This window comes from Artibeus jamaicensis, unplaced genomic scaffold (assembly GCF_021234435.1).
Source record: "Artibeus jamaicensis isolate MK-2021 breed Jamaican fruit bat unplaced genomic scaffold, CSHL_Jam_final contig_471, whole genome shotgun sequence".
NCBI classification, from domain to species: domain Eukaryota; kingdom Metazoa; phylum Chordata; class Mammalia; order Chiroptera; family Phyllostomidae; genus Artibeus; species Artibeus jamaicensis.
The window spans coordinates 568,606-591,709 of NW_026521850.1; the positions used below are offsets into that span (position 1 = coordinate 568,606).

General features: G+C 66.0%; 1 protein-coding gene across 1 annotated transcript in view; it reads left to right on the top strand.

The window, feature by feature from the left end:
- EXD3 (exonuclease 3'-5' domain containing 3) overlaps positions 1-21,197 on the top strand; it is a 30,912-nt gene extending 9,715 nt beyond the window's left edge. Inside the window, 7 exon segments of the mRNA XM_053667636.1 lie at positions 2,309-2,445; positions 6,597-6,650; positions 6,864-7,054; positions 7,649-7,802; positions 18,757-18,850; positions 20,413-20,492; positions 20,755-21,197. Of these exon segments, the coding sequence (XP_053523611.1) occupies positions 2,309-2,445; positions 6,597-6,650; positions 6,864-7,054; positions 7,649-7,802; positions 18,757-18,850; positions 20,413-20,492; positions 20,755-21,093 (1,049 nt within the window). The 3' untranslated portion in view covers positions 21,094-21,197.
- Positions 21,198-23,104: the final 1,907 nt, after the last annotated feature.

The window sequence follows — 23,104 nt, forward strand, 5'->3', positions numbered from 1 at the left end:
CGCCCCACAGCCCAGCCGCAGGGCTCTGCTGGGAGCGGGGCTGGAGGGCTGGGTGTGCAGTGGGGCGGTGGCCATTTCGTGCACAGCCCCCGGAGCCCCAGACACAGCCAGGGCCTGCCAGCTGGAGCCCACCTGGCTCCTTTGACACGGGCAGACCCTGGGAAGTCCTGTCCCCTGGGTGTCCTTTGGCACCTCGAGACACTGCACACCCAGAGGCCCTCTGTCCTCTGAGAAGCCAGGGTGGATGCCTGGTGTGAGAGCAGGGTGCTCTCCACTTGGGCTCCTTGCGCACCCACGTGGGCCCCACCGGCGGGGGACACCAGCCCCAGGGTGGTGAAGAAGCACCCTGCCACGTGGGCCACAGCAATTGAAGTCTGTGTCTGGTCCTCCAGAGACTTGTCTGGCCCCTGTGGAGGTCGCTGTCATCAGATACGAGGGGACCTACGTGTCCGGCGTTTTTCGTGCCTGTGTCCTACCAAACAGCCCGGAGACTCCTACTGGGTAGGGGAGACACAGGGAGCCGGGCTGCCCCCCAGTGCAGGGCCCAAGGCAGGGGGAAGGCTGCACTTGTCCTCGGTCACCGGGCTGGTGGGTGCAGCGGGGCCCTGGACCAAGCAGCTGCCTCCGAAAGCAGGGGCAGGATGGGCATGGTGAACGCCTCTCCCACAGGTTTACCGAGGTGTAACTCACACACCACGGGACTCCCCGACGCAGCAGTGGCTTCACTGTGCGCGCAGGCTGTGTGGCCGCCTCTGATCGAAGTCCAGAACTGTCAACCCTTGAGTGTCGCTCCTGCCCCTGGCTGTCTGCTTCCCGTCTGCGGATGCGCCCCTTCTGGGCATGTCATCCCGCTGCTTCCTACAACAATGCGGCCTTTGGGGGCGGGCTTCTCTCAGCACCACCCTGTCCAGGTTCATCCGTGTGGTGGCACCTGTTGGCACTGCGCTCCTTCCTGTGACCACGCAGGGTGCCATCGTGTGGACAGCCCATGGCTGTGGACACGGCCTTCCCATCTCCCGAGAGTGGGCACCTTGATTTAGGCGGGAGCCTCTGGACAGAGCCAGCAGAGCCCCCGTGGGCCAGGCTCCACGGAGCTCTTCCCACCGCGTGGGAAATGGTCCACGGGGGCTCATGCAGAGTTAGGGATGGTCCAGACTTCGGCCCCCGGGGCACAGTGCCGCTGGGACAGGCGCCCGCGAGTGGGGAAGTGTCTTTGAACCCAAGTGTGGGGGGTGGGGACAGGAGGAGTTTTGAGGATCAAGACAGAAAAATCCTAGAAGACCTTGGACCGAAATGCAGACGCTGGGGCTCCGCAGATGAGCGCTCTGCAGGTGAGGGCTCAGAGGCCGGATCACAGCAGAGGAAGCAGCATGCACCTGGGACACCTGCAGAGCGGAGGACAGACTGCGGGTGTTGTAAGGGTGTCAGGGCCCCGTGAACCAGACCCAGCTGGGACCTCTAGTGCAAGGAACAGGAAAATGTCACCGTTCGTCAGACGAGAGGGCCCACTATGCTTGTTGCGCACGAGCAGAGGCCTCCAGCCCGCGCGCCGCCCCGTAGCTCACGCAGGCGCCGCAGCTCACGTAAGCGCCACGCCGTCGGGCAGGCGTGCTGACGCAGACGCCGCTGGGGCCGTAATGCATTTTCTGCGGAGAAATTCTTTTGGGTGGGATCCGCCCCCTCCCTTTTCCAAGTCCTCTGTCCGCACCGAAACTCCACAGCAGATGAACGAGGCATTTCGTAGGAAAGGGTCGCTTCGGGCTCGTTCCTTGTGCCTTTTATGAGAACTATCAACACACGAGCGTGAACAAGGAGAGGGGCCACTGTGTGGGCTCGGGCTGAGGGCGCCGCTGCGCGAGCGGGGAGCGGAGGCCTCGCTGCGGCAGCCCGCTCCCTGCACCGGGGCAGGAACAGACGCGTGCAGGGTCCAGGTGGCCCGGGCACTCGGTGGGAGGACAGGGACGGCCTGGGTCTGCCTGCTGAAGTTATGAGTCAGGAGGGACACCAGCCGAGAGACAGGGAGGCCGAGAGGAGCTGGCACTCAGTCACCGGGACCTTCCCTACCTGTTCGGAGGGTCGGAGACGCTGAAAGTCAGTGACCCCCTGCAGACGCGGGACCTAGACAGCAGGCTGAGTATGGCCCCACAAGAGTGGAAGGTCAGAGGGCATGGTGAGAAAGGACCAGGGGTCTCTGGAGCATCTTGGCCAGACACGAGCCTCGGCCACCTCCACAGGAGTCAGAACTCGAGAAGCAGATCCATCTGTGATGAGGTGCTCCCACTGCCGCCCCCCGCCCCGGGTCTACCAGGAGAGGAGGCCTCACCGTACACGACCGCAGAGTCCCGGGAGCTGGAAACCGGACCAGAGTTCGTCCATCAGAGGACATCTAATGCAAACTGCCCGGCTGTCACAGGAGACCTGTCGCCTTCTGCGCTGAGCAGTTCGGTTCCGTGTCCTGCACGTGTTCCCTGGCCGTGGGGCCTCCTGCTGCGCCCTGGCCTTGTGTAGACACGGGGCACCAGCCAGCACTGCTGAACTGTCCCCGGGAAGGCCTGCTCGCATGGCAGGTCCCTGGCCGGCATCCCAAAGCCGGGCTGGTGGACAGCCCCTAGCAGACGGAAACCTCCACGGACCGCCCTGACCGCCCTGGCATCATGGGCCCCTGCAGTCCCTCTAGAGTTTGCAGCCCGGTCCACCCAGGCAGAGGGTCCCAGTGTGATCCCTCGGATGACCTCAGCCGCTGTGTCTCCCATGGACTTCCATGACAGACGAGGCAGTGCCACCGCAGGTATAGGGGGTCGTGTCCTTGTGCCCATGGCTGCCAAGTGTCCCGTCTGCACCAGGTCGTGGCTGTGTGCAGGACATGGTGCCAAGTCCTTTGAGGTCCCAGTCCTCTGAGCGTGTCACCAGTTTGTGGCGGCTCTGGGGACCCCGTTCAAGTCTGCTGTGGCCCTAGGGACCTTCCAGGTGGAGCCCCTTCCTCCTGGGGTGGTTTGGGAACAGCTGGAGGCGCTGGGCACTGCAGCAGGGCCCATCGACTCTGGGGGAAGCTTTTATCGTGTCGAGTCTCCCGTGCCTGAGTGCTGACGTGACCCTCCTCTCATGGGTTTGCCTCGCATTCGATCACCTGCCCCGTGACGCTCTGGCATGTGGCCCGTTAGGATTCTCGCCAGCAGGGTCCCGTTTTGCTGCCGTGGTAAATGGTGCCGCCCTGTTTCCTGCTGGCACGGGAACTGCAGTCACCACAGCTCCCGGTTCCCTGAGGACCGGTCTCCTCTCCAGAAACCTTACAAAAATCTCCAAAATTCTGCAAAACTGGCTGTCAGTTCTGTGGGGCTGTCTTTGTGGGCATGTGACCCCAGACGATGACAGCTTTAGTCCTTCCTATCCAGCGCTTACGTTTTTTTAAAAGATTTTATTGGGGGAAGGAGGGAGAGAGAGAAACTTCAGTGCATGGTTGCCTCTCATGCACCCCCTACTGGGGGCATGTGCCCTGACTGGGAATCGAACCAGCGACCCTTTGGCTCACAGGCCAGCACTCAATCCACTGAGCCATACCAGCCAGGGCCAACCGGCTGTGGTTTCTAATTTAAAGGGAGTATGTCAACACGAAGTCCAGGGGTCCCCACCACACACAGGCCATGGACGTCCCATGACCCTGTGTGGGCTTCACGTTCTCACTGTGAGAGGAAACTAGTCCCACCGAGTCCCTCGCAGCTGCTGGGGGGAGCGGCCGCCCCGCCCCTTCCTGTGTGGCTCCCTGGCCCTGTTCCCCACGTGGCCTCAGGAGCTAAGTTGCCGTCCCTGCTTCGCCACCTTGGTCCCTCGATCCCCCTCAGGAGCATGTCCGAGGTGGAACTTTCCTGTCACGTTCTTTCCCAGCCTTAGAGACAAGCTGGAGGGTTCCCCTCTTTTCCGTTTCCCACAACTTTGAGTGACAGGTGGACTGTCCCCTGCAGTGTCAGCTGACTTCCCGCAAAACATCCTGGGCCTGGTGCTTCCATCAGTGGCGTCTTTGTCACCGTGGCATCTGCACCTTCTGGGATGCGTCAGGCAGGACAGTCGCCAGGGCTCCGGTGGAGCTCGGGGTGTTTGCCGCACTCGCCGGGCCCGCCTGCTGCTTAACCCCTCGGGGGCCGGTCCTACCAGCGGTCCGTCCATAGAAGGAGGATTTGGCGGAGTTGAGCCTTTCCATCGAGTCTTTGGTCTCTGTCTCATTCATTTTTGTTCTTTATCGTTTCCTTCCTTTGCTTTTGTGGGGTAGTTTCCAAGTGGAGTGCTTAGCTCTTTAATTCTCAGCCTTTTAAATTTTACAATGTAAACAATTCAAGACCATAAATTCTTCCTGAAGTACTGTTTTCACTGCATTCCATCATCCCACAATGTATTTTCATTGGTCTTTTTAAAATTTTTTGAATAATTTTTTAGCATCTGTTATAATTACTTATCTGAAGGATGTTTCTTAACTTCAGAAAGCTCGGGGTTTGGGAGCCCTTTAGTTATCTTGTCCGTCAAAGCGACTTTCTAACCTTGCTGAAGTGTAGTCGGGTCCGCCTCTGCCCACCGGATGCTGGTGACTCCGGCCTCGAGGCCACGGGGTCCTTTCCAGCCATGTTCCCCGCGGACTTTAAGAGGATACGTGTTCTCCAGGCTCGTTCACACCTCCCTCTTGCACACTCACGCACAGTCACAGTCACACCATCACAGTTGTGCACACACACAGAGTCACACTCAGTAGATGGAGCTGCCCGCCTCGACCCGAGGGCCCTGATGGAGTCCGTGCGCGTGGTGACAGTGACAGAGCCGTCGTGCTCTGTGGGGTCACATCAGTGTGTGCTTTGTCTCCTTTACACTTAAGTGGTGAGGCTCACATGCACACGGTTCTTAGAATTCTTGTATTTCTGTTGAGTGAAATCTCATACAGTTACGAGGCGAACCCATTTGGGTCCAGGAAAGCTCTTCACCGTGAAGTCAGTTTAAGCTGAACTGTGAATGCCAGCTCTCCGGCACCCTGATTAGTGTCGGTACGTCCTTGGTCGCCCTCCTTGGCCTCCCCTCAGTCTCACGCATCAGGTGGGTCTCTCCCCAACTGCTTCCAGCCGGGTTTTCTCGACGTCTCACGTGACGGTGCCCACTTTGTCACTAGTTCGCCCGTGCCCGCACGTCGCCCGCCGCCGCCCTCGTTGGGGCTCTTTGGGCTCTTTTCCCTCCCTTCGTTCTCCCGGCCTCCCCACCCTTGCCCGGAAGCCCCCGATTCCGGCTCTGTTCTTTCGGGGCTCGCCCTGGAACATGCGTGCTTGACCTCACCACGTCTGGAGCTCACGTTGGTACAGGGTCTCCTCGGCCTCCCTCTCCCGCCACCTCCCCGCACACCTGTCACTGCTTTCAGTTCCGCAGGGTGGATGCCCTGCCGGCTGCCCGTGCAGGACACCCTCCGGGCGGCCGCTGTGTGGCCCTGCTCGGCCAGGGGCCTCCCCTTGCCCCGCCCTGCCTTGGGCCGCCTCCCCCGCATTTTCCGCTCCCTCTCGCCCGGTGGTGGAGAGTGCGGCGGGGTTTGTGCCTGCAGGCGGGCAGGACCTGGACAGGGGTCCACTGTACCTGTGGAGACCCTGTCCTGTGTCCTTTGTCATTCTCGCGGAGCTCGTCTGTTCCGTGTTTTCCTCTGTTTACTTCGTTGTGTTTGTTTTTAATTTTTGTATTCCTCACGTAGGTATGTATTTGTTATCACTACAAATAATCAGTCACTTGTTGCTTTTGCTTCCTTTTTTGTGGTGAAACAGCAGTGTGTCACCATAACAACATTTAAACGTATCATTCACCAGTGGTGCGTAGCCATCACAGTGCCCGTGTGCAGACTTTGTCATCATCCTAGACACCTTACGAGCGCACTCAGTCGCCCGCCCCAGTCCCCACCGGCCTGCTGTGTCCCTGTGAGTTCGACTCCTTAGCGCCGCATACAGCGGAATCACACATTGTGTGTCCTCTTTAAAATATATATTTTATTTATTCATTTTTAGAGAGGGGAAGGAAAGGAGAAGGAGGGGGAGAACATCAGTGTGTGGCTGCCTCTTTTGCACCCCCCACTGGGGACCTGGCCCGCAACCTAGGCATGTGCCCGCCCCCACTGGGAATCAAACCAGCAACCCTTTGCTTCACAGGCCCATGCTCAATCCACTGAGCTACACCAGCCAGGGCCCCGTCTTTATCTTAAAGAGAATCCTTCCCTGGCTGGAGTGGCTCAGTGGGTTGAGCGCCGGCCTGTGGACCAAAGGGTCGCTGGTTTGATTCCCAGTCAGGGCACACGCCTAGGTTGCGGGCCAGGTCCCCAGTGGGGGGTGCAAAAGAGGCAACCGCACACTGATGTTTTTCTTCTTTTCTCTCTGTCTAAAAGTAGAATTTTTAAATTTAATTTTGTTTGTAATTATGTAAAAGTCTACACGACTCTAAGACCATGTGAGGCAATGCCCAGGACTCAGGGCTGACCCCTGAGAGCTGACTGCTGGGGCCCAGGCAGAGGCGACTCGGGGGGACAAAAAGGCAGCCCCAGCCCTGGACAGCCATGAGCTCCTCGCTGGTGGGTCTTGCCTCTTGCACAGGTTGCCAGGCAGGAGGGAAGGACCATCCTGACCTCGGGGCTGCCGTACCACAAGGTGAGGACCCCGCCGGTGCCCAGCCTCTCGGCTACCCCCAGCTCGGGCCCAGCCGTGTGGCCGAGGGCAGCGGGGCTCACCCAGCAGTGCTGGCATCCTGGATGGGCCAAGAGGAGGCTCTGGGACTGGGGGGAGGCGGGGTGGCCCGAGCGGCTCAGGGCTCAGAGCCTGTGTCTCTCTGAAGCTCCGGGCCCAGGCCTGCGTGGGGCGCAGCCTCTGGGTGGAGGCAGCAGGGCGCTGAGGTCGACTGAGGCTGGCGCAGGGCGCTGCTCCCTGAAGGCCTGGCAGCGGGCGCGGGCAGTGCTCAGGCATTTCAACGTGCTGTTGCCCACTCGGACCTCTCCGGCCGATGCTAGATGGGTCCTGCGTGCCCCAGGGCTACCGGGGCGCCCCCTGTGTGGTGGGCAACTGAGCACATCCCTGGAAGGTGGCTGGACAGCAGAGGCCGTGGGCCGTGGCCTTTCTGCCCACCCGAGCCCCAGCCACTGCCTCCTTGCGGGGTTTTCTCCTCCCTGCCACCCCACACCCCCAACATCATATGCAAGGCGGGTGAGAGCTGGAAGCAGGTGGTGGTGGCTGCGGCCGAGAGTGCAGCCCAGAGTTAAGGTTTGGGGCCTGTCCTGCCCCCAGGACTGGCCTCCCTCAGGGGTTCTGGCTGGAGTAAAGGAAGCCCTTGAATTCCTGTGTGGCCAGGCGTGGGGTGAGGTTCCATAGGAGGCCCCTGGGGTTCACCCTGACATCCGGTGGGGTTTTGGGGAGGAGACCCCCAGGTGGGGGCTGCGTGCTGGGTCAAGAGCTGAGGGTGGCAGGAGCTGACTCACCCTGCAGTGAAGGAGTTCCCCCTCTCTCCCTCTTGCTGGCTGGGTGTCTCTCTGAGCTCTCGGGGCCCTGGGCCGTCTGGCTGAGGGGGAAGTGATGCAGGCTGGGTCTTGGCTTCTCCCAGAACACTCCGGAGTGTGGGCCACCGCAAGGAGGGGTCCATAGCACTGCCCCACCAGGCTCCTTCCCGCACCGGCACCCCTGGGCTGCCCGGGGGGTGTGAGGAAGGAGGGGCAGCGGGGTGCACACCCAGGCCCTTCCTCTGGGCTGCACCGACTGGAGACGGGCAGGAACTGCGTTTGCCGCCTCTTTGTCCTCAAACCAGCAAGTGTGGTGAGGACCCCAAGACGTCCGGGAAGCAGGGGGCACTTTAATGAGCTTCTCAGAGCCTCCACCGGGGCAGTTTTCTTGAGAAAACAGGAAGTTGGGAGCTGGGAGGAAGTCCGCACTGGTGACCTGGAAGCCGCGTGCTGGAGCGCGGCCTGCTCTGCACCAGGCCCACCTGGGCCAGGCCGCCCGCCCACGGCCCCCACAGGCTCTGACACAGCACCTGGGTGGGGGTGGGGCTGGCCCGGAGGCTGGGAGGCAGAGCACGTCCTGATGGCGACCTTCGAGTCACCAGAGGCGGAGGGCAGTGCCTGACGGGACGGCAGTGGACAGATCTGGAGTGCCCGGACCACAGGGCAGGGGGCAGGAGGCCAGGGGCAGAGGTGGCTGGCACCTGAGTGGCAGGCGAGGGTCGGAGAGTGCAGAACGCGATTTTAGTGGGCAGCCGGGTGCAAAGGTTTTAGGCTGAGCCCGAGTCACAGGAGGGTCGGCGTGGGGTCTGGTGTGGACGTGTGGAGGGTGGATCAGACACCGAGCCCTGGGGGGTCGGGGCATGGGGGAGGGGATGTGGCTGCCTCCGCCCATCCTGTTTGTGGTGAACGGGCCTCCCTGTCTTGGGCAGCTGGGGAAGAGGGCCCCCAGCAGGGCTGTGCTCCAGAGGAAAGCAGGCCCCGCCCTGGGTGGTAGACAGGTCTTTCAGGGGGATGCACAGGTATGTACCATGAGGCCTCCTGAAAGGCCAGGGTGGATGGGGGCAGGTGAGCAGAGAAGGGGGGCTCTGGTCTACTTTTGACCCTGGGTCAGTGAGCACAAGGCCCGGGGGGGGGGGTACGAGGGACCAGCTCACGTTAGGTTGTGTCAGCCAGTGGGTGGCCTCGGTGCTCAGGCCAGCGGCTGCATCCCCGTCTCCAGAGCAGAGGCAGCTCCCAGCCAAGCTGCAGTGGCCCCTGCACACAGGGTCCATGAGGGCCTCAGGCCTTGTCCCCACCTGCTCCCCAACGCCCCAGCACGGCATTCCAGCGAACCCCAGCTCAGCCCCAGCTCAGCCCCAGCAGCAGCTGGGAACAGGTGACTGCCAGCCCTGCATGCACACGGCCGCCCCCACTCCCGGCCCAGGGTTTCGGGGAGCGCTGCTGTTCTCAGGGTTGGCCAAGTGCACCAGGGGCCCTCCCACAGGCGGACACTGACAAGCCCAGAAAAGGTGCCCCCAGACGCCGCAAGGTGGTGGTCCAAGGCTCAGCAACCAGGCTGGCCACATGGGCCCACAGACTGCACGCAGCGAGGGCTGGGCTGGCTCATCAGCCCATCTGGACATCGGAGGGCGCTGGCCGGTAGAGAGCGGTGCCCTCGGGCTGACCCAGAAAGGGCCCTGCCCCGCGCCCCAGCAGCCTGAGCGCCTGGCGCTGGCTCAGGGCCTCCACTGTCCCCCACCCTGGCCGGAGCTGGCCGCCTCCCTGGAGAGCTCCCACCGCCAGGCTGAGTTTCCATTTCTTTTCCTTCCTTCTGCTATTTTGGTGCCGTTCCCAGAGGGAAAACCCACTCAGCGCACGGCGTTCCCAGAGCAAGCGCGGCCACGCTCGGCGCCGGCGTGTCAGGGGCACCGAAGGAAGGAGCGAAGGTGGGAGAGGGCGGCCGGGGCCAGGCCGGGCCGGGGTCTGCAGCTGGCCTCCCCCCGCCCAGCCCCGGAGCCAGAGCAGCACTGATGAGGCAGGTGGCAGGTGCCCTGGGCACTGGAACCCCAGCCCCGGGGCGCCTGCTGCACGGACACAGCCCGCAGAGCCCACTGGCTGCCGCTGGCCAGTGGGTACGGGGCGGTGGTCTTCTCCTGGAGGGCGGGCTGGGACCCCGAAGCTGGTGACCTGGGCCTGGAATGATCCCCCAGGAGCGTCTGCCAAGAGGACATTCCCAGTACTGTCCACCATGGGAAAATATTTTATCAAAGAAAGTTGAGCTTAAAAAAAAAAGCCTACGCACGAACCCCTGACGTGGTGGCCCCAGCGAAACATCTATTTTTACTGTCCCTCTGGTCCCCTCCATGTGGTGGGGAGCGGGCCGTGGCCTGAGTGGGAGAAAGGGGGTGGCTCCCAGAATACGGCGAGTGCAGGGGACTCCAGGGCAGCCGCGCCCCGGTGCCCACAGCCAGAGCCCAGACCCAGGGCAACCAGAGTGCCTGGGGCCTAGAGACCCTGCCTCCCCCCCCCCCCCCCGACAGCCCACCCCAGACACACGGACGGACAGGAAGAGGCTCGGGCACTGACCCCGCCCCTCCCTGGCCTTTGTGCTTGGCGGCCCCCAGCCCAGTTCCCACACTCCGGCCCCCAGGGTCACACAGGCACAAAGGCTGTGGGAGGGGGGCCGGGAGCTCCGAGGGGGGAGCATCAGAGCTCTGGCCGGTGCAGAGGTACCAGGGCTGTCTCGAAAGTCTCAGGGGTAGAGTGAGCCACCAGGCAGGCCCCAGCAGGACTGAGGCCCAATGTGGCCCAGACTTGGGATGCTGACCGGGGTGATGGCTGATGAGCAAGGTCAGCCCAGTCCCCAGGGCTGAGGGTGGGGGAGGCCCAGGCTGGTAAATGCATCCCCTGAGGCCATTCCAGACGCTCCGCACAGCCTGTGGGTCACCATCCCCCTCCGCCCTTCTCATCTGTCCCGTCCCCTCCCACAAGAGCCCTGGGTCTCAGCCAGTGCCCAGCCTCAAGTCCCACCTGATGGCCCTTAGGGGACTGAGGACCTAGACCCCACTGCCCAGGAGACCCTTGGCCCCCGGTGGCCCTGACCCAGCCCCAGCTGGGTCAGGTGGCAGACCGCTTCAGGGAGGGTCCTGGCACTGCTCAGCTAGTGTGGTACCCACTCCCTTCACGCTGAAGCCCTGATGCGGCCAGACAGGGCCGTTCAGCAGTCTCCCTGTCCCCTTCCTGTGTTATTCCTGGGACCAGCCTGAGCTGAGGGGCCTTCAGCGCCATCGCTGTACCAGTGCCCCGGGAGGGGGCTGCGAGCCCTCGGCCTGGTGCACCCCCTCTCTGCTTCCTGGTGTCATATCTGGGGACACAGGGCTGGACCCAGCAGTCAGGCCCTCTCCGCTCTGACCGCGGGCTCCCGAGGGGCCTTCCCATGGGCATCCGGGGCCTCAGGACAGGCTTCTCCAGCTGCATGGTGGACACCAGCAGAAGGGTGGACACGGGTCCTGCCTATGTCCAGAGGGGTGAGAGCTTGGAGTCACAGCTCAGAGGGTGGCCCAGATGGGGCCTCCCTGCCGCCCAGGCTGCTGTGGGGATGGGACCTCGAGCACACATGCCAGCTCATCGTCAGGATTCAGCCTGTCCATGTGCCCCTGCCCCGGCCAGGCCCGGCCAGGGACTCAAGATGGTGCCTCTGAGACCAGGCAGCCAGGGACCCAGAGGAGGGGTGGCGGATAGGTTCAGGAGTAGGCGTGGGCACACCGGCAACTCTGTGCCACCCTCTCAGGCTGTGGCCTGTCAGGAGAACCCCCGAAGCATCTGAGGACACGGGTCTTCCAGTCCCTCTGCCCCACTCACTGGCCCTGGCTGTGGAGCCACTGGCCGGCTCCAAACCTGTCACTCCCACGGCTCTGCCCGCAGCCTAGAATTGGGCTAGGGGCCCAGGGAAGGAAGGTCTCCCTCCTGCATGTGGGTGCACAGGCCTCCAGGCACAGAGGGGTGCAGGAGCGGCTCAGGGCTACGGAGGAGAGGTGCCCCCCCAGCCCTCGGGTCCCCGAGGCTCCGGGCTGGGGTTCGCAGCACACCACAGCCTTGGAGCTCAGTCACATGAAACTCAAACCCCAGCAGCCACAGATGCCACAGGGCCTGGCTGCCATCCCACTGCAGGGCGCAGGGGCCACTCTCCTTGCCTTGGGGCACCTGCAGCCCCAAAGCGTGGCTGGTGGCCACGGGCCTGGCTCAGGACCAAAGGCCTCTGCACACCCACAGCCCACTGGGCCCTGGGTGGAGGGAGGGGCAGGCCCGGCCTCGGAGCTGTGCTGTCCCAGCAGCTGCAGGTAGAAGAGGCCGTGGGCGGCTGGGCTTCCGGCCTGGGAATGGTCCTCAAGGTGGCAGAACAGGGTCTGCCAGGCAATGACAGATCCATTCGTGTCTTGACGGGGCAGGGACCCGTGGGGAGGCTCTGGTAGTGCAGGTGCTCTGGGGCCTTGTCCCCTCCCAGCCTGGGCACCTGCCCCTCCCCCGCTGCAGAGTCAGACAGTGGGGGGCTTCCCTCTCCTCCCCCCACCCCGCCCCCTCCCCTTCCAAGACAGGGGGTGGGGGCAGGGGGAGCAGCCTGGCCGCTGGGGCCTCAGTTGGGTGCGCAGGATGGCCCCAGAGGTGAGCCCCTGACAGCCTGGGGGTGGGGGGCTGCTCAGAAGAAGGAGCCTGTGAAGGGAGAGGCCTGCCTAGCCCAGCCTGGCACCCTCCTGGGGCGACGGTGCAGGTAGGGGGAGGGCGCAGTGCGGGATCCCTCAGAAAAGCGGTGAGAGCCAGGCCGGGGCAGAAACTGCTCCCTCACGTCCACAAACCTGTCTGATGGGGTGCTGATGCTTAGCTTGACTGGGGTCCCGGGCAGGGCGGGAAGTGGGGGGGGCTGGGACAGCCCTGCCACTGTGCTCAACCAGAGGCTGCCCCTTCTGCACACACACCCCCAGCCCCTTTGGCTCCCATGGGCCCCGCCCATCACACCTGGCTCCCCAGCCCCTGACCTCCCACCCTCTGCACCCAGCCCACAAAATCCCAGTGTAGAGGCTTCTTTCTCTAGGAAGTCCTCCAGGTGCCGGGCCTGATTTCAGAACACAGCCGTTCTGTGGAAGAGGACTCTGGGGGGAACGCAGGGGACGGGATGGTCCCCTGGCCCCAATGCAGCCCTGAGATGATGAGTTGGTGACCCGCCCCAAACACTTTAAGGAGGCTCAGAACTCAGGCTTCAGGGCCTGCCACCTGCTGCCCGAGCGCCGGGCTCCTCTGGGTCGGGGGGGCCGGGGCAGCCCCACACCCCCAACTTCCCCAGCGGGCCAGCCCGGCTGGAGCCCACTACCGCCGCCCCAATGGCCCTGGGCTAACGGGGTCCCCCAGCCCCCCAGCTACACTCGCAGTGCTAGGAGGAACGAGGCTCCGGCCCCGGCCCCCCACAGCGCCCCCCACCGCCCCGGCCCGCATCCCAACAACCGCCCCCGCCACAGGGCGCGGGAAGGCGGGCAGGCAGCCGGCCGTTTGCTTTTGAATCTCCGCCCGGCGCCCTGAGTGGCCCTTTCAAAGGCCGGCGGGGGCGGGGGCCGTTCCCAGGCGCGCCCCGCCCTCCCTGCCCGCCCTGCCCCCGCTTTCCCACGCAGCCCGGCCGCCGGCGGGTTCTCACGGCCGCCGCCCCTCCCCCGCCTGGGAACGGCGCTGCGCCGGGGTGCCCGGGAGCCCCGGCCTGGGGGCGCCTCTCGGGCTCCTCAGGACTGGGGGCGGAGGGGGGCGCTCAGAGGCCACGGGGGTACGGGGTGCCTAATGAGGGGGACAAGGGGGGGTGGAGTCGCCTCCCACCCCCAGGGCCTGGGGCCAGAGGCATCTTCTCGGCTCAGATTCTGTTTGATTTGACTCGGGACAGGTGGTTACCCGCATCCCGCCTGGTGAAGAAACCTAGAGGCTCGCAGGCACGCCTGCCTTGGGGACTGGGTGCCCCGCTGGGCCTGTGGCCACGCGGTTCCTGCAGAGCCTGGGAGCATGTGGGGGGCTCAGCAAACACAAGCGCAGACCCGCTGGCTGCTGGCCAAGAACCTGGGCATAGACCCCTCCATTATCCAGACTCGCACTCGGGATCGGTGTACTGCTGACCGCACTGCTGTGCAGCCCCGGGCAGAGTCCAGGGCTCCCGCTGGGCCTTGGTCGCTGCCCTCAGCCTGCCTGGGGGTCCTCCAGCCCACCTGAGCCAGCTTCCTCCGGAGGTCTCATCCTGAGGGATGGATTGGGAGCCCACACAGGGCGGGCTGGGTGTCTGCTGGCCCAGGGCCTAAGGGGGCCCTGGGCTGTGGGTGGCACAGTCAGAGAGAGGCTTTATGGGGCCCAAGTTCGGGGCCGGGGGTGGGGGGGCGAGTGGGAGGCCTGCCTACAGGTTCGTCCGCAGCCCCCCCTCGGTGTCCCCAGCCAGGGTGCCTCCCGTTCAGGCTGTGGCTGCTCTCTGCATCTGTCCTTCCGCCTGTGGCGGCTGAGACGGGCTGTCCTCCCCTGCCAGCCCCTCTTCCTCCCTTACGGTGGGAGGGTCAGACAGGCTCCCCGGGCACTTGGCAGGAGTGCGCGGGGTTTCGGCCACGGCCTCCACTTCCAGAAAGTCTGAGGCAGGCCAGGTAGCCCTCCTGTCCCCACGGCGGGAAGTGGGCCCAGTGGGGGTGGGCCAAGGTCCAGTGCAGGGGCGCCAGGCCCCGTCTCCCTGTGAGGCCGAGGTCCAGACTGGGGGTGCCGCGTTAGTGAGGCGGCGTCAGCCGTGAGCCCGGCCCAGCCAGGAAAGCCCCAGATGTCACTGTGTCCTCCCCCAACCGCCTAGAGAGGCGGCTGTTTGGGGCTCCTCGCACCCCGAAAATAGAGGCCAGAACACACCTCACTCACTGCCCAGTGGGGCGCTTACAGGCATCTGTCCAGGCTGCTCACATGCACCCGGTCAGGGGACACATGAAGCACGGGCCTGCCCGTGCTCACACGCAGGCGCATGCTTAGCCGCTCTTGTCACTGGGAGCCCTCGCCCCGCTCACCCGCGGGCCTGCCGGGTGCCTGCCCCCACACTGGGTACGCCGACCTAGCGCTCTTAGAGCCTCCTCGTGCCCCGGGACCCGTGGCCCCTGACCCCCCAGGGGCCCTGCACTGGGCAGAAGGCGCCGGACGCCCATCCCCCACTGCTGTGCAGCCCTCGTCCTGGGCCCACAAAGGGGCTGGGCGGGGGGAGGGGCTGGGCCTGTGGGAAGAGGCCTTCCTGGGCCTGGGGGCGGGGCACAGGGAAGGGAGGCCCCTGCAGGGCCACCCTCCCAGGTCTCTGGTCCAGGGCGAGGCCAGGGGCTGGGGCCCAGGCCCGCTCCATGGGAACAGAAGAGCCACTAGGCACACCCCCCAGCCTGTGCCCCACCGGTGGGGTGGGGATGGCACCCCATGGTGCCAGGCCGCCCATCTGGGAGAGGGGCTCTCGACTTCCTGCCCCCGCCCAGCCCGTCTCCAGTGCGAATGGGCCCAACGGGGAGGGACGGCCCCCAGTGCCGGGCCAGCGAGGCCTTTGTGGGAAGGTCGGGTGGCGCAGGTGTGGAGGAGGCTCCTGAGCGGTGTCACCTGTGGGAGCGGATGGCGCAGGGCCCCGAGAGCTGCTGCCAGGACAGGGGCAGCGTGGGAGAGTGAGGTGTGGAGCTGACCCAGGCCTTGGGCTCCTTGCTTCCTCCCGACTGGTCCCACCCTGTCCAGCGAGGTGTCCGGCCGCCACTCCAGGCCGGGCCTCCATCCCAGCCATGTCCCCACACCCGGGACCATTTGTTGGGGCACCTCCGGGGTCAGTGTGAGCAAGCCAGCGGGAGTGGCCTTGGGCCACTTCTCAGGGCAGCAGCCCCGGACGCTGCGGGAGGGCGAGGTGCTCTCTGCAGGAACCAGACGGGCCACAGTCACCCCGGGGGACAGGGACACTGGAGTCCTGAGGCCGATACCTGCCCATGTCTCTCGTTTCCCTGACACGAGTATCTGTCTGAGACTCCGCTCACAGAAGGTGCCGGAAACCTCCTGCGGCCGTGCTGAGATGGGGGGCTGTTTCCTTTCTCCTGAGTGTCTGTGCTCAGCTACTCCTGTCGGTTCGCGGCCCGTCACTCCGGAGCGAGTCACAGCCCCTCTGGCCCCCCGCCTCCTGTGGGGGGTCGGAAACCCCTGACGGGGGCTCCCAGGGCCCCCAGCTGGCCATGCCGCCCTTCCTCCACTCGGGGCCCGGGAGCAGCTGTATCACAGCCTCCCCTCGGCTGCAGCCCCCTCAGTGATGCCTGCGGCTTGGGGTGGACTCGGGCCCCAGGGTTTAGAGGTGGCCACAGGCGTTACCAGTTTTCAGCACCCAGTGGTGGGAGGGCCCAGCAGGCTCTGGGAAGAGTCTGTAAAGGCCCTTCCACAGCCTCCTCCCAGCCCTGTCCACTGAGGTCTTCAGCCCCGTGGGGCCTGCCCACGAGAGCCCTGCCCCCACCCTGCCTGGGCGCCCGCTCCACTGCTCGGTGTGTGTGCCGCAGACCCCCAGGGCCCACAGACCAGGACGACTAGGGACACAGGCTGTCCCTGGATTGTGGTTCTGGACAGACACTGGGGTGGGACCTTGCCTCTCCCTCAGCCCTGGCTCATTGGCCAGGTCCCCAGGAAGCAGGCTGGCTCTTCGGTGTGGCCCTTGGCACTTGGGAACTGACCCCTTGAAGCCTTCCAGCTTCTGGCCCCCCAAGTCTCGGTTTCAGAGGAAGGGCCAGTGTTCTGGGACCTGCAGTGGCCCCTTCTCAAGCCCCTCAAAGCCTAGCAGGGCCCCTCCCAGGGAGGTGGCTGGGACAGCCAGCCGGGGGACACAGGGGCTACTTAGTGGGGACCGCCAGGACAGGCCTGCCTAGCTGCAGGTCCCCAGGCCCCACCAGCACCCAAGACTAGTTCCTGGAGGTGGCCCAGCTTCCAGGAAGCAGCCTCGTGCTGCGGGCGCCTGCCCAAGGCTGTCCCTCGCCTGCCCTGAGTCAGGCTGTACGGCAGGCGTTGGCTCCCAGCAACCTCGGAGGCCGTGGGAACCAGGCGGACCCCTGGGACCCGGGAGCCATGAGCCTTCCCAGCCCCTCCTGCCCGACTCACCTGGTCCCGCCCGCCCAGCCAGGATCTGGGGGCGGTGGCCAGCCCTGCCCTCAGGCTCCCTCACAGGATGGGGGTGCCACAGAGGTGGGGGAAGGACCCTAGGCCCTTGCCGGTCTCTGCCAGACCCACATGCATCTCAGGCCAGGGTCCGCCCGGCCACCCAGGGAGTGGGAAGTGGTACCACCTGCACGTGCCTCTCAGCTGGAAGGAGGAGGACCCGGCGTGGGGCCCTGTGACTGAGCAAGCCACTCGGCTTCCTCTGCAGGAAGCCCCCATATTCAGAACGGGGGGCAGAGGCCCTGCTGCCCCTCAGTGCCTCGGGGGTGACACTGAGCCTGGGACCAGGCGAGAGATCGGAGGGAGCCCCCCAGGGGCAGGGCCACAGCCTCCCTCCCGGGGTGGCCGGGAGGCGGCAGGGAAGACCTGGGTGCCAGCCCTGCCCTCCTGCAGGTGGGAAAGCCAGGGCAGAGGGCGGGCCGCGGGCACAGAACCGGCTTTTCCAGCCTGGGCCGGGGGTGCGGCGGGGCCTCTCAGGACCCAGCGGGTGACAGTGGGCAGCGGCCGTGGGAAAACCGGCGCTGGTGGTTCCCGAGGGTGTGGCTGGGTCCCGGTGGATGGCACCGGGCGTTCGTCTGTGCGGCGTGACTCAGCCCTGAGCTGGCGGCCACGCCCCGATGCGCACACCAGGCCCAGGCCCGGGAAGGAGGGCAGACCCCTCACGGGGGCCCACACCACCCTCCCGCTGCTGCGCCGTCCCTCCCGAACCACACCTGCCGCCACCGTCCCCTCAGGTGGCCCAGACAGGGGCCGTGGGGGCCCCACGGCAGGTGCCCCAGGGCAGCAGGAGGGCTGGGCCCAGAGTGCCCACAGGCCTCCCTGCAGCCAGGGCCTCGCCTGCACTCCCGGCCCAGGGGAGTGGGGCCCAGGGCAGCCCCTTCGTGCCAGAGGCCAGTGGCGTCTGGAGGTGGTGAGACAGGGGGCCCCCCCAAGGAATGGGGGAGGGTTCTGCCTTGGAACCAGCCTACCCCAGAGGGGCAGCCCAGCCCCTGGCCACCTGCAATGCTGGAGACTCGGCAGTGAGGCCACAGCTAGAGCTCAAGGTGTCGAAAGGCCCAGGGAAAGGGCGTGTGGTGGCAATGGCTCACCCCGCGGCTCCCGGGGCCTGAGGCCACCGCCTACTCCAGGCTCCCAGAGGCCCATCATCCTGGGCTCTTGCCCGATCACGGCAGGGACTGATCACAGTAGCACAGAGGGTGGCCCCATACCTCCTGTGGCTTACGAACCCTGGTCCCCCATGGACCCTGCCCTTGGCTCACCCTCCTCCCCCAAGCTGGTCCCATATCTCATGTCCGGAAAGGCTGTGACCCAAGACCAGCACGTGCACCTCCGTGGGGACCCACCAGAGGCCGGGTCTCCACGGGCACAGGCCACTCCCGTCCTCCTGGGCCCCTGTGTGCCCAGTCACCTGAGGGAATCCTGGGGTCCAGACCCACCCTGCCAGGCAGTGACTGTCATGGAGCGGTCCTGGGACAGCTGCACTGGGAGGGCGGTGCGAGGCCCCAGCCTGTGGGCAGCCCAGAGTCCGTGAGGCCCCGCGGTGCCGCCCTGAGCTCCCGGGGCTGCTGCAAGTCCCGGACAAGGCATCATGCACAGCAGCTCGGCGGCTGCACTCCCGAGGGTCACGGGCCTGGTGCCAGGCTGCGGGGGCAGCTCAGGCAGATGCACACACTCCAAGGGTCTGGCTCTGCCCACAGTGGGCCTCGGGTCGGGCAGCCATGGGTGTGTGCACCCTGCGCCCACCACGGCCCCTTCACGCTGGGCCTTGCACCCCCACCTCTGCCGAGTGAGCCCAGAGTCGCCCAGGCTTGGCTGTGCCCTTGTAGGCCCTGGGTTGCAGAGGACAGCCAGGGTGACGGCCATTCCCTGTAGTGTTTCAGGAGCTGGAGAAGGTTGCCCAGGGCCCACTAGGAGCCACTGCAGTCAGGGAGGGCCCCCAGAAGTGGTGCCCTCATGGTCCTACCGGGAGGAGGGCGGTGTCATTCAACTCAGTGAAACACCCGGGCCAGAGCTGCAAGGAGTGTGTGGGTGAGGAAGGGGTGAGGGATGGAGGGGGCCTCCCCTGGCCTCAGCACCCTCTCTGCCCCCAGGCCTGCAACTTCGACCAGTGCCTGAAGGTTTCCAAGGACCAGATGCGGCAGCTCACGTGGCTCAGCGGCCACCAGAAAGGCCCCAGCAACACAGGTGAGTGCACCCCAGGGGGCCAGGTGTGGGCTTGGGGGTGTGGGCAGCAGCCCCGTCGAGCCGCTTGCAGGCCACTCCCGGGCCCCCTGCAGGGTGCAGACCAGGTGAGGGTGTGGCGGACAGGTGTGCTCAGGGCTGTGCCGGGCCCCTGTCTGGGTGGAGCCCCGGCTGCCTGCCCAGGGGACCTGGAAGCTGAGGCAGGCGGAGCCCCTCCTGGGTGGGGCCAGCAGTCTCTCTGCAGTGGGCCCTGCTCGGCTACTGCTCGCCCCCCCCACCCTGTGTGAAGCACACTCGAACACTGGCCCACGCACACCCGTGGGTACGAGTGCCCTCCCCCATTCTCGTGCCCTGGCGACACCTGGCTGTCGGGACACAGCTGAGCCTGGGCCCGCAGGAAGGGGGCTGGGGCCCAGGTGTCCACCCCGCACTGGGGCAGGTCCGACGGGGGACCCAGCCCCAGGTTCCGTTTCTGTGAAACTAGAATGCGCCTCCTCGGAGGGCGCAGGGCCCTGGAGGACTGCAGGTGCGGGCTGGGGTGGCGGGACCCCTGCGTCCCCAGCTCTCCAGAGAGAGGGACCCAGTGGAGGACGACACCTCCTCCGGGGGGTGGGCAGGGCTGGAGTGGATAAAGGGCATCTTAGGACCCTCTGGTCGGGTTGTCCTGAGGCTGGGGCGCCTCTCCAGGAAGCCCACCCAGCGGCTCCTGTCCGTCCCGCCTTCCTCCGAGGTTCAGGACCCGTGCAGGGGCCACCCGCACGGCAGACGAGCCATCTCCATGGCTCTCAGCACGGGCGGCACTGTCCCTGCGCCCACCCAGAGGCTCTCGCTGGTCCTGGGCGCCTGCGGGCTGTCTCGTGTCTCAGAGGCCACCTGGGAAGGGCTGGGGTCAGACCGGCTGGGTCGAAGCAGGACAGTCAGATGAGGGTCGTGGTCTTGCTGGACTCCGAGGGGGCAGTGAGCCGAGGTGGGGCACCCTCCATTCAGGCTGCAGTCAGTGTGTAGAGAGATGTTTGCCCAGCAAATTACAAGGGTCAGCAGGACCCGGGAGGCCACTTCTCCCACCTGCCGGACCAGGCTCCTCAGTGGCCCCACCCCCAGCCCCGCACTCGCCCCCCAGCCTCAGGCAGCCTAGCCAGCTCCTTGTGCTCTCCGTGGGGGGGCAGGGAGGGGGCCCTCCTGGGGTCTCCCCTGCACCCTGAGCCCCAGCCGGTCCCCTGGGTCCCCGCCCGCCATCGTCCTGGTGCTGGCTGGTTGTGCAACAGACCCCTTGGCAATCGGCTTATCTGCTTGCTCATCGCCACAGACGGGCCGCCCCGCCCCCGCCCTGCTGCCCGTTCTCAGGCCCCCGAGTGCCCTAATCGGCCAATCTTGAGTCCAGAACATGTTTCCCAAGGACCTTTGAGTCCCAAGAACGTTCCAAGGTGTGAGTTCCCGTGGGAGGGGACTGGGCTGGCACGGAAGCTTCTCTGGCCCCTGCCCTCTGCCCTCTCCGCTGGGGGTGGGGGAGAGGCTGGGGCTGCCAAGCCCTGTCCTCAGGAGTCCCTGATGCCCTTGATTGACAGGTTACGAGGCCCAGATGGAGGACACACAAGAGCCAGGTGGGCGTGGGACTGCCCATGGAGGACAAACGAGGCCCCGGTGTGGGGACCCACCACCCTAAGTTGGGTTTGCGTCCTGGCCCAACAGAGGGGCTGCTCTGAGGAGACGGTTCCTGAGTCCAAGGCTGGAGCGGCGAGGGCGGCAGAGAGTGGTGGGAAGAGAGGGCCCGGTCCCCCAGGTGGGATGAGGCACGGGAACCAGGAAGGAGCGTGCTGGAAGCCTGGGCCACAGGGTGGCTGCTTCCCTGGTCCAGGCTCCGCCCCTGAAGAGACGCAGGTGGGCTGCCCCTGTGACCCCCTTGCCACTGGCTGGAGGAGGCAGATCTGCACGCCCATGTCCCAGCCACACTGGGCAACCGCACCCGCTGCAGCTGGCAGGGATCCCGGCAGGCCTGGGGTGGCGGCCTGGGCTGTGGCAAGGTCTTCTGGGAGGGCTCCCACCTGGGCCGCTTCGCCTCTCAGTTCCTTGAGGCCCTGGGCAGTGTCCCCAACCCCGGCACGCCCAGCGGACCCCCGTCAGGGCTCCCCAGCCCCCCTGGCTTCCGGACAGTAAACGTGGGAAAGGCCCCCCCCCCCATGTGGGCTGAGGTCGTGGACTCACTCGTGCATGTTGCACACGTGTCGCTCGCTGTGGGGCAAAGGTGAAGGTCCCCACCTGGGCAGGGCTGCACCCCGGTCCCGGAGCGGAGACCTGTCTGGTGCTCAGCAACAAGGCAGACAGGGGGTAGGAAGGGCAGACCTGGGAGAGGACGCGGTCTGGCCAAAAGCCCAAGGGCTGGACCGTGGCGGCTCCCCAAGTCAGCAGGGGCCCGGTGGGGCCGGTAGAGGGTGTGGGGGCGGACACACAGCCCACCATCACCCACTTTGCTGTGGCAGGAAGTGCCACCCCCTCCACCCTGCCCTCCCCACCTTCGCAGGTGGGGAGCTGCCCCCCTGGCCAGGCAGGACAGGACTCCCCTTGCCTTCCCCCCAAAAGGCCCCCTGGCCCCAGCCAGGGACCTCCAACTCCAAGGAGCATGACGGTGGGATCCTGGGGGCTGGGCCCCGTAGGCCAGGTCAGGGGTCTTTCTGGGGAACGGCCCCAGCCCAGCCCTCGAGGGGCCGCCCTGGCCCCTCACTCTCCTCCCCTCGCCCTGCTCAGGGCCGGGCACCCTCCTCCTGAGAGAGAAGCCAGTGACCACGGAACGAGACAGAGCCCCACACCCAGGTGTGGTCGCGCCTCTGTCCTCACACCTGCTGGGCTTGCTCTGGGGGAAACTGAGGCTCAGGCCCATGGCCGGCCCCATGGAAGGCCCGAGGGCACCGGTGCCGGCCGTGGCGGGGTGGGTGCGGGAGTCAGGGCCCACTGGGAGAGGCTCCTGCCAGTGGCAGGCCTGGTCCCAGGCTGCATTCTGCCCCCGCCCACCTCCTCCTGCTCACCCCCCAGGAATGCACCCCTCCCTTGCTCACATCCCTTTCCTGTCCTCGCTGCCTGGAGCGGAAACCAGCTCAGATTTGGCCAAGGAGCCCAGGCGGAAGCCTCGGGCTGTTGGAGGCCGGGGGACTGCGGGGCGGCGGCCTCGGCCCTGGCGCACCTGCAGGCCCAGCTGCGATAGCCTTAAGCGCAGGGTGGGCACCGACCATGCCAAGCCGGCCCCTGCCCCTCATTCCTGACCACACCAGGGATGGCCATTGGCCCCTTAGCCCCCAAGGGATAGAGCCCTAGTGGGGGGTCCAGCTGAGGAGTGTGCAGAGTTGGGGCCTGTGTGGGGAGTGCACAGGTGTCCCACCACACTCCACGTCCTTTCCTGTCCCTTGGAGCACCTGCCCTGTGCCAGGCACCGGCCCACGTAGCCCCCCAGCAGCCCTGGGGGGAACCCCTGGCGGAGTGGGTGGCCCTGGACTTCCCAGGCTGCTTCATCACTGCTGAGCCCAAGAGTCAGGCAGGGGTGCCAGGGGGAGTGGGCAAGCTGCACCCCACCAGGGACCCTCAGGAGCTGGGGTGCAGCTCCCAGGAGCAGCACCGCTGGCCCCACGTCCCATCCTGGGGAGGCAGACTGACCACCCTGCTTCCCTGGTGGGGTTAAAGGAAGCAGTGGGGGTGCCCGGCCACTTCCCAGCACAGCTGCTTCCTGGAGACTCTGCTGTGACCAGAGGCCCTGGTGCTGCGGCCAGCCCTGGACGGACCGAGCTGGAGCCAGGGAGAGGCCAGGGACTGCAGGCTGGGGGGCGGGAGGCCATGTGTCCTTCCCATCCCCCGGCAGGCCCAGCCCCAGCCTCACGGTCCCCTTCCACTCTGTGACATCGCTAGGACGAGGAGAGGGCAGGTGTGGGGGGACATGCCCACCCTCACGCCTGCCAGTCCTCTGCTGCCCAGACTGGCCGGGATGCCCCAGGCTGTGATGCTCACTGCCAGCCCACCCTGGCTGACCCACCGCCACTCAGGTCCTGAGCCTGCCTGGCCTGGGGACCACTTATGGCCCCTTCCGGAGCTGGGGTCAGACCCCAGGCGGATGGGGCAGTCTGTGGCCCCAGTGCCAAGAGGTGCCTGAGTGGCCAGCCGGGCAGGCAGGAGCCGCCACGATTGTCTGCCGCAGTTCCTGCCCCGGGCGTCCTTCCTGCGCACTGGCCCTGGCCGCGCTGGCCCGGCCGAGTGTTTGTTATTTGATCTGTATCC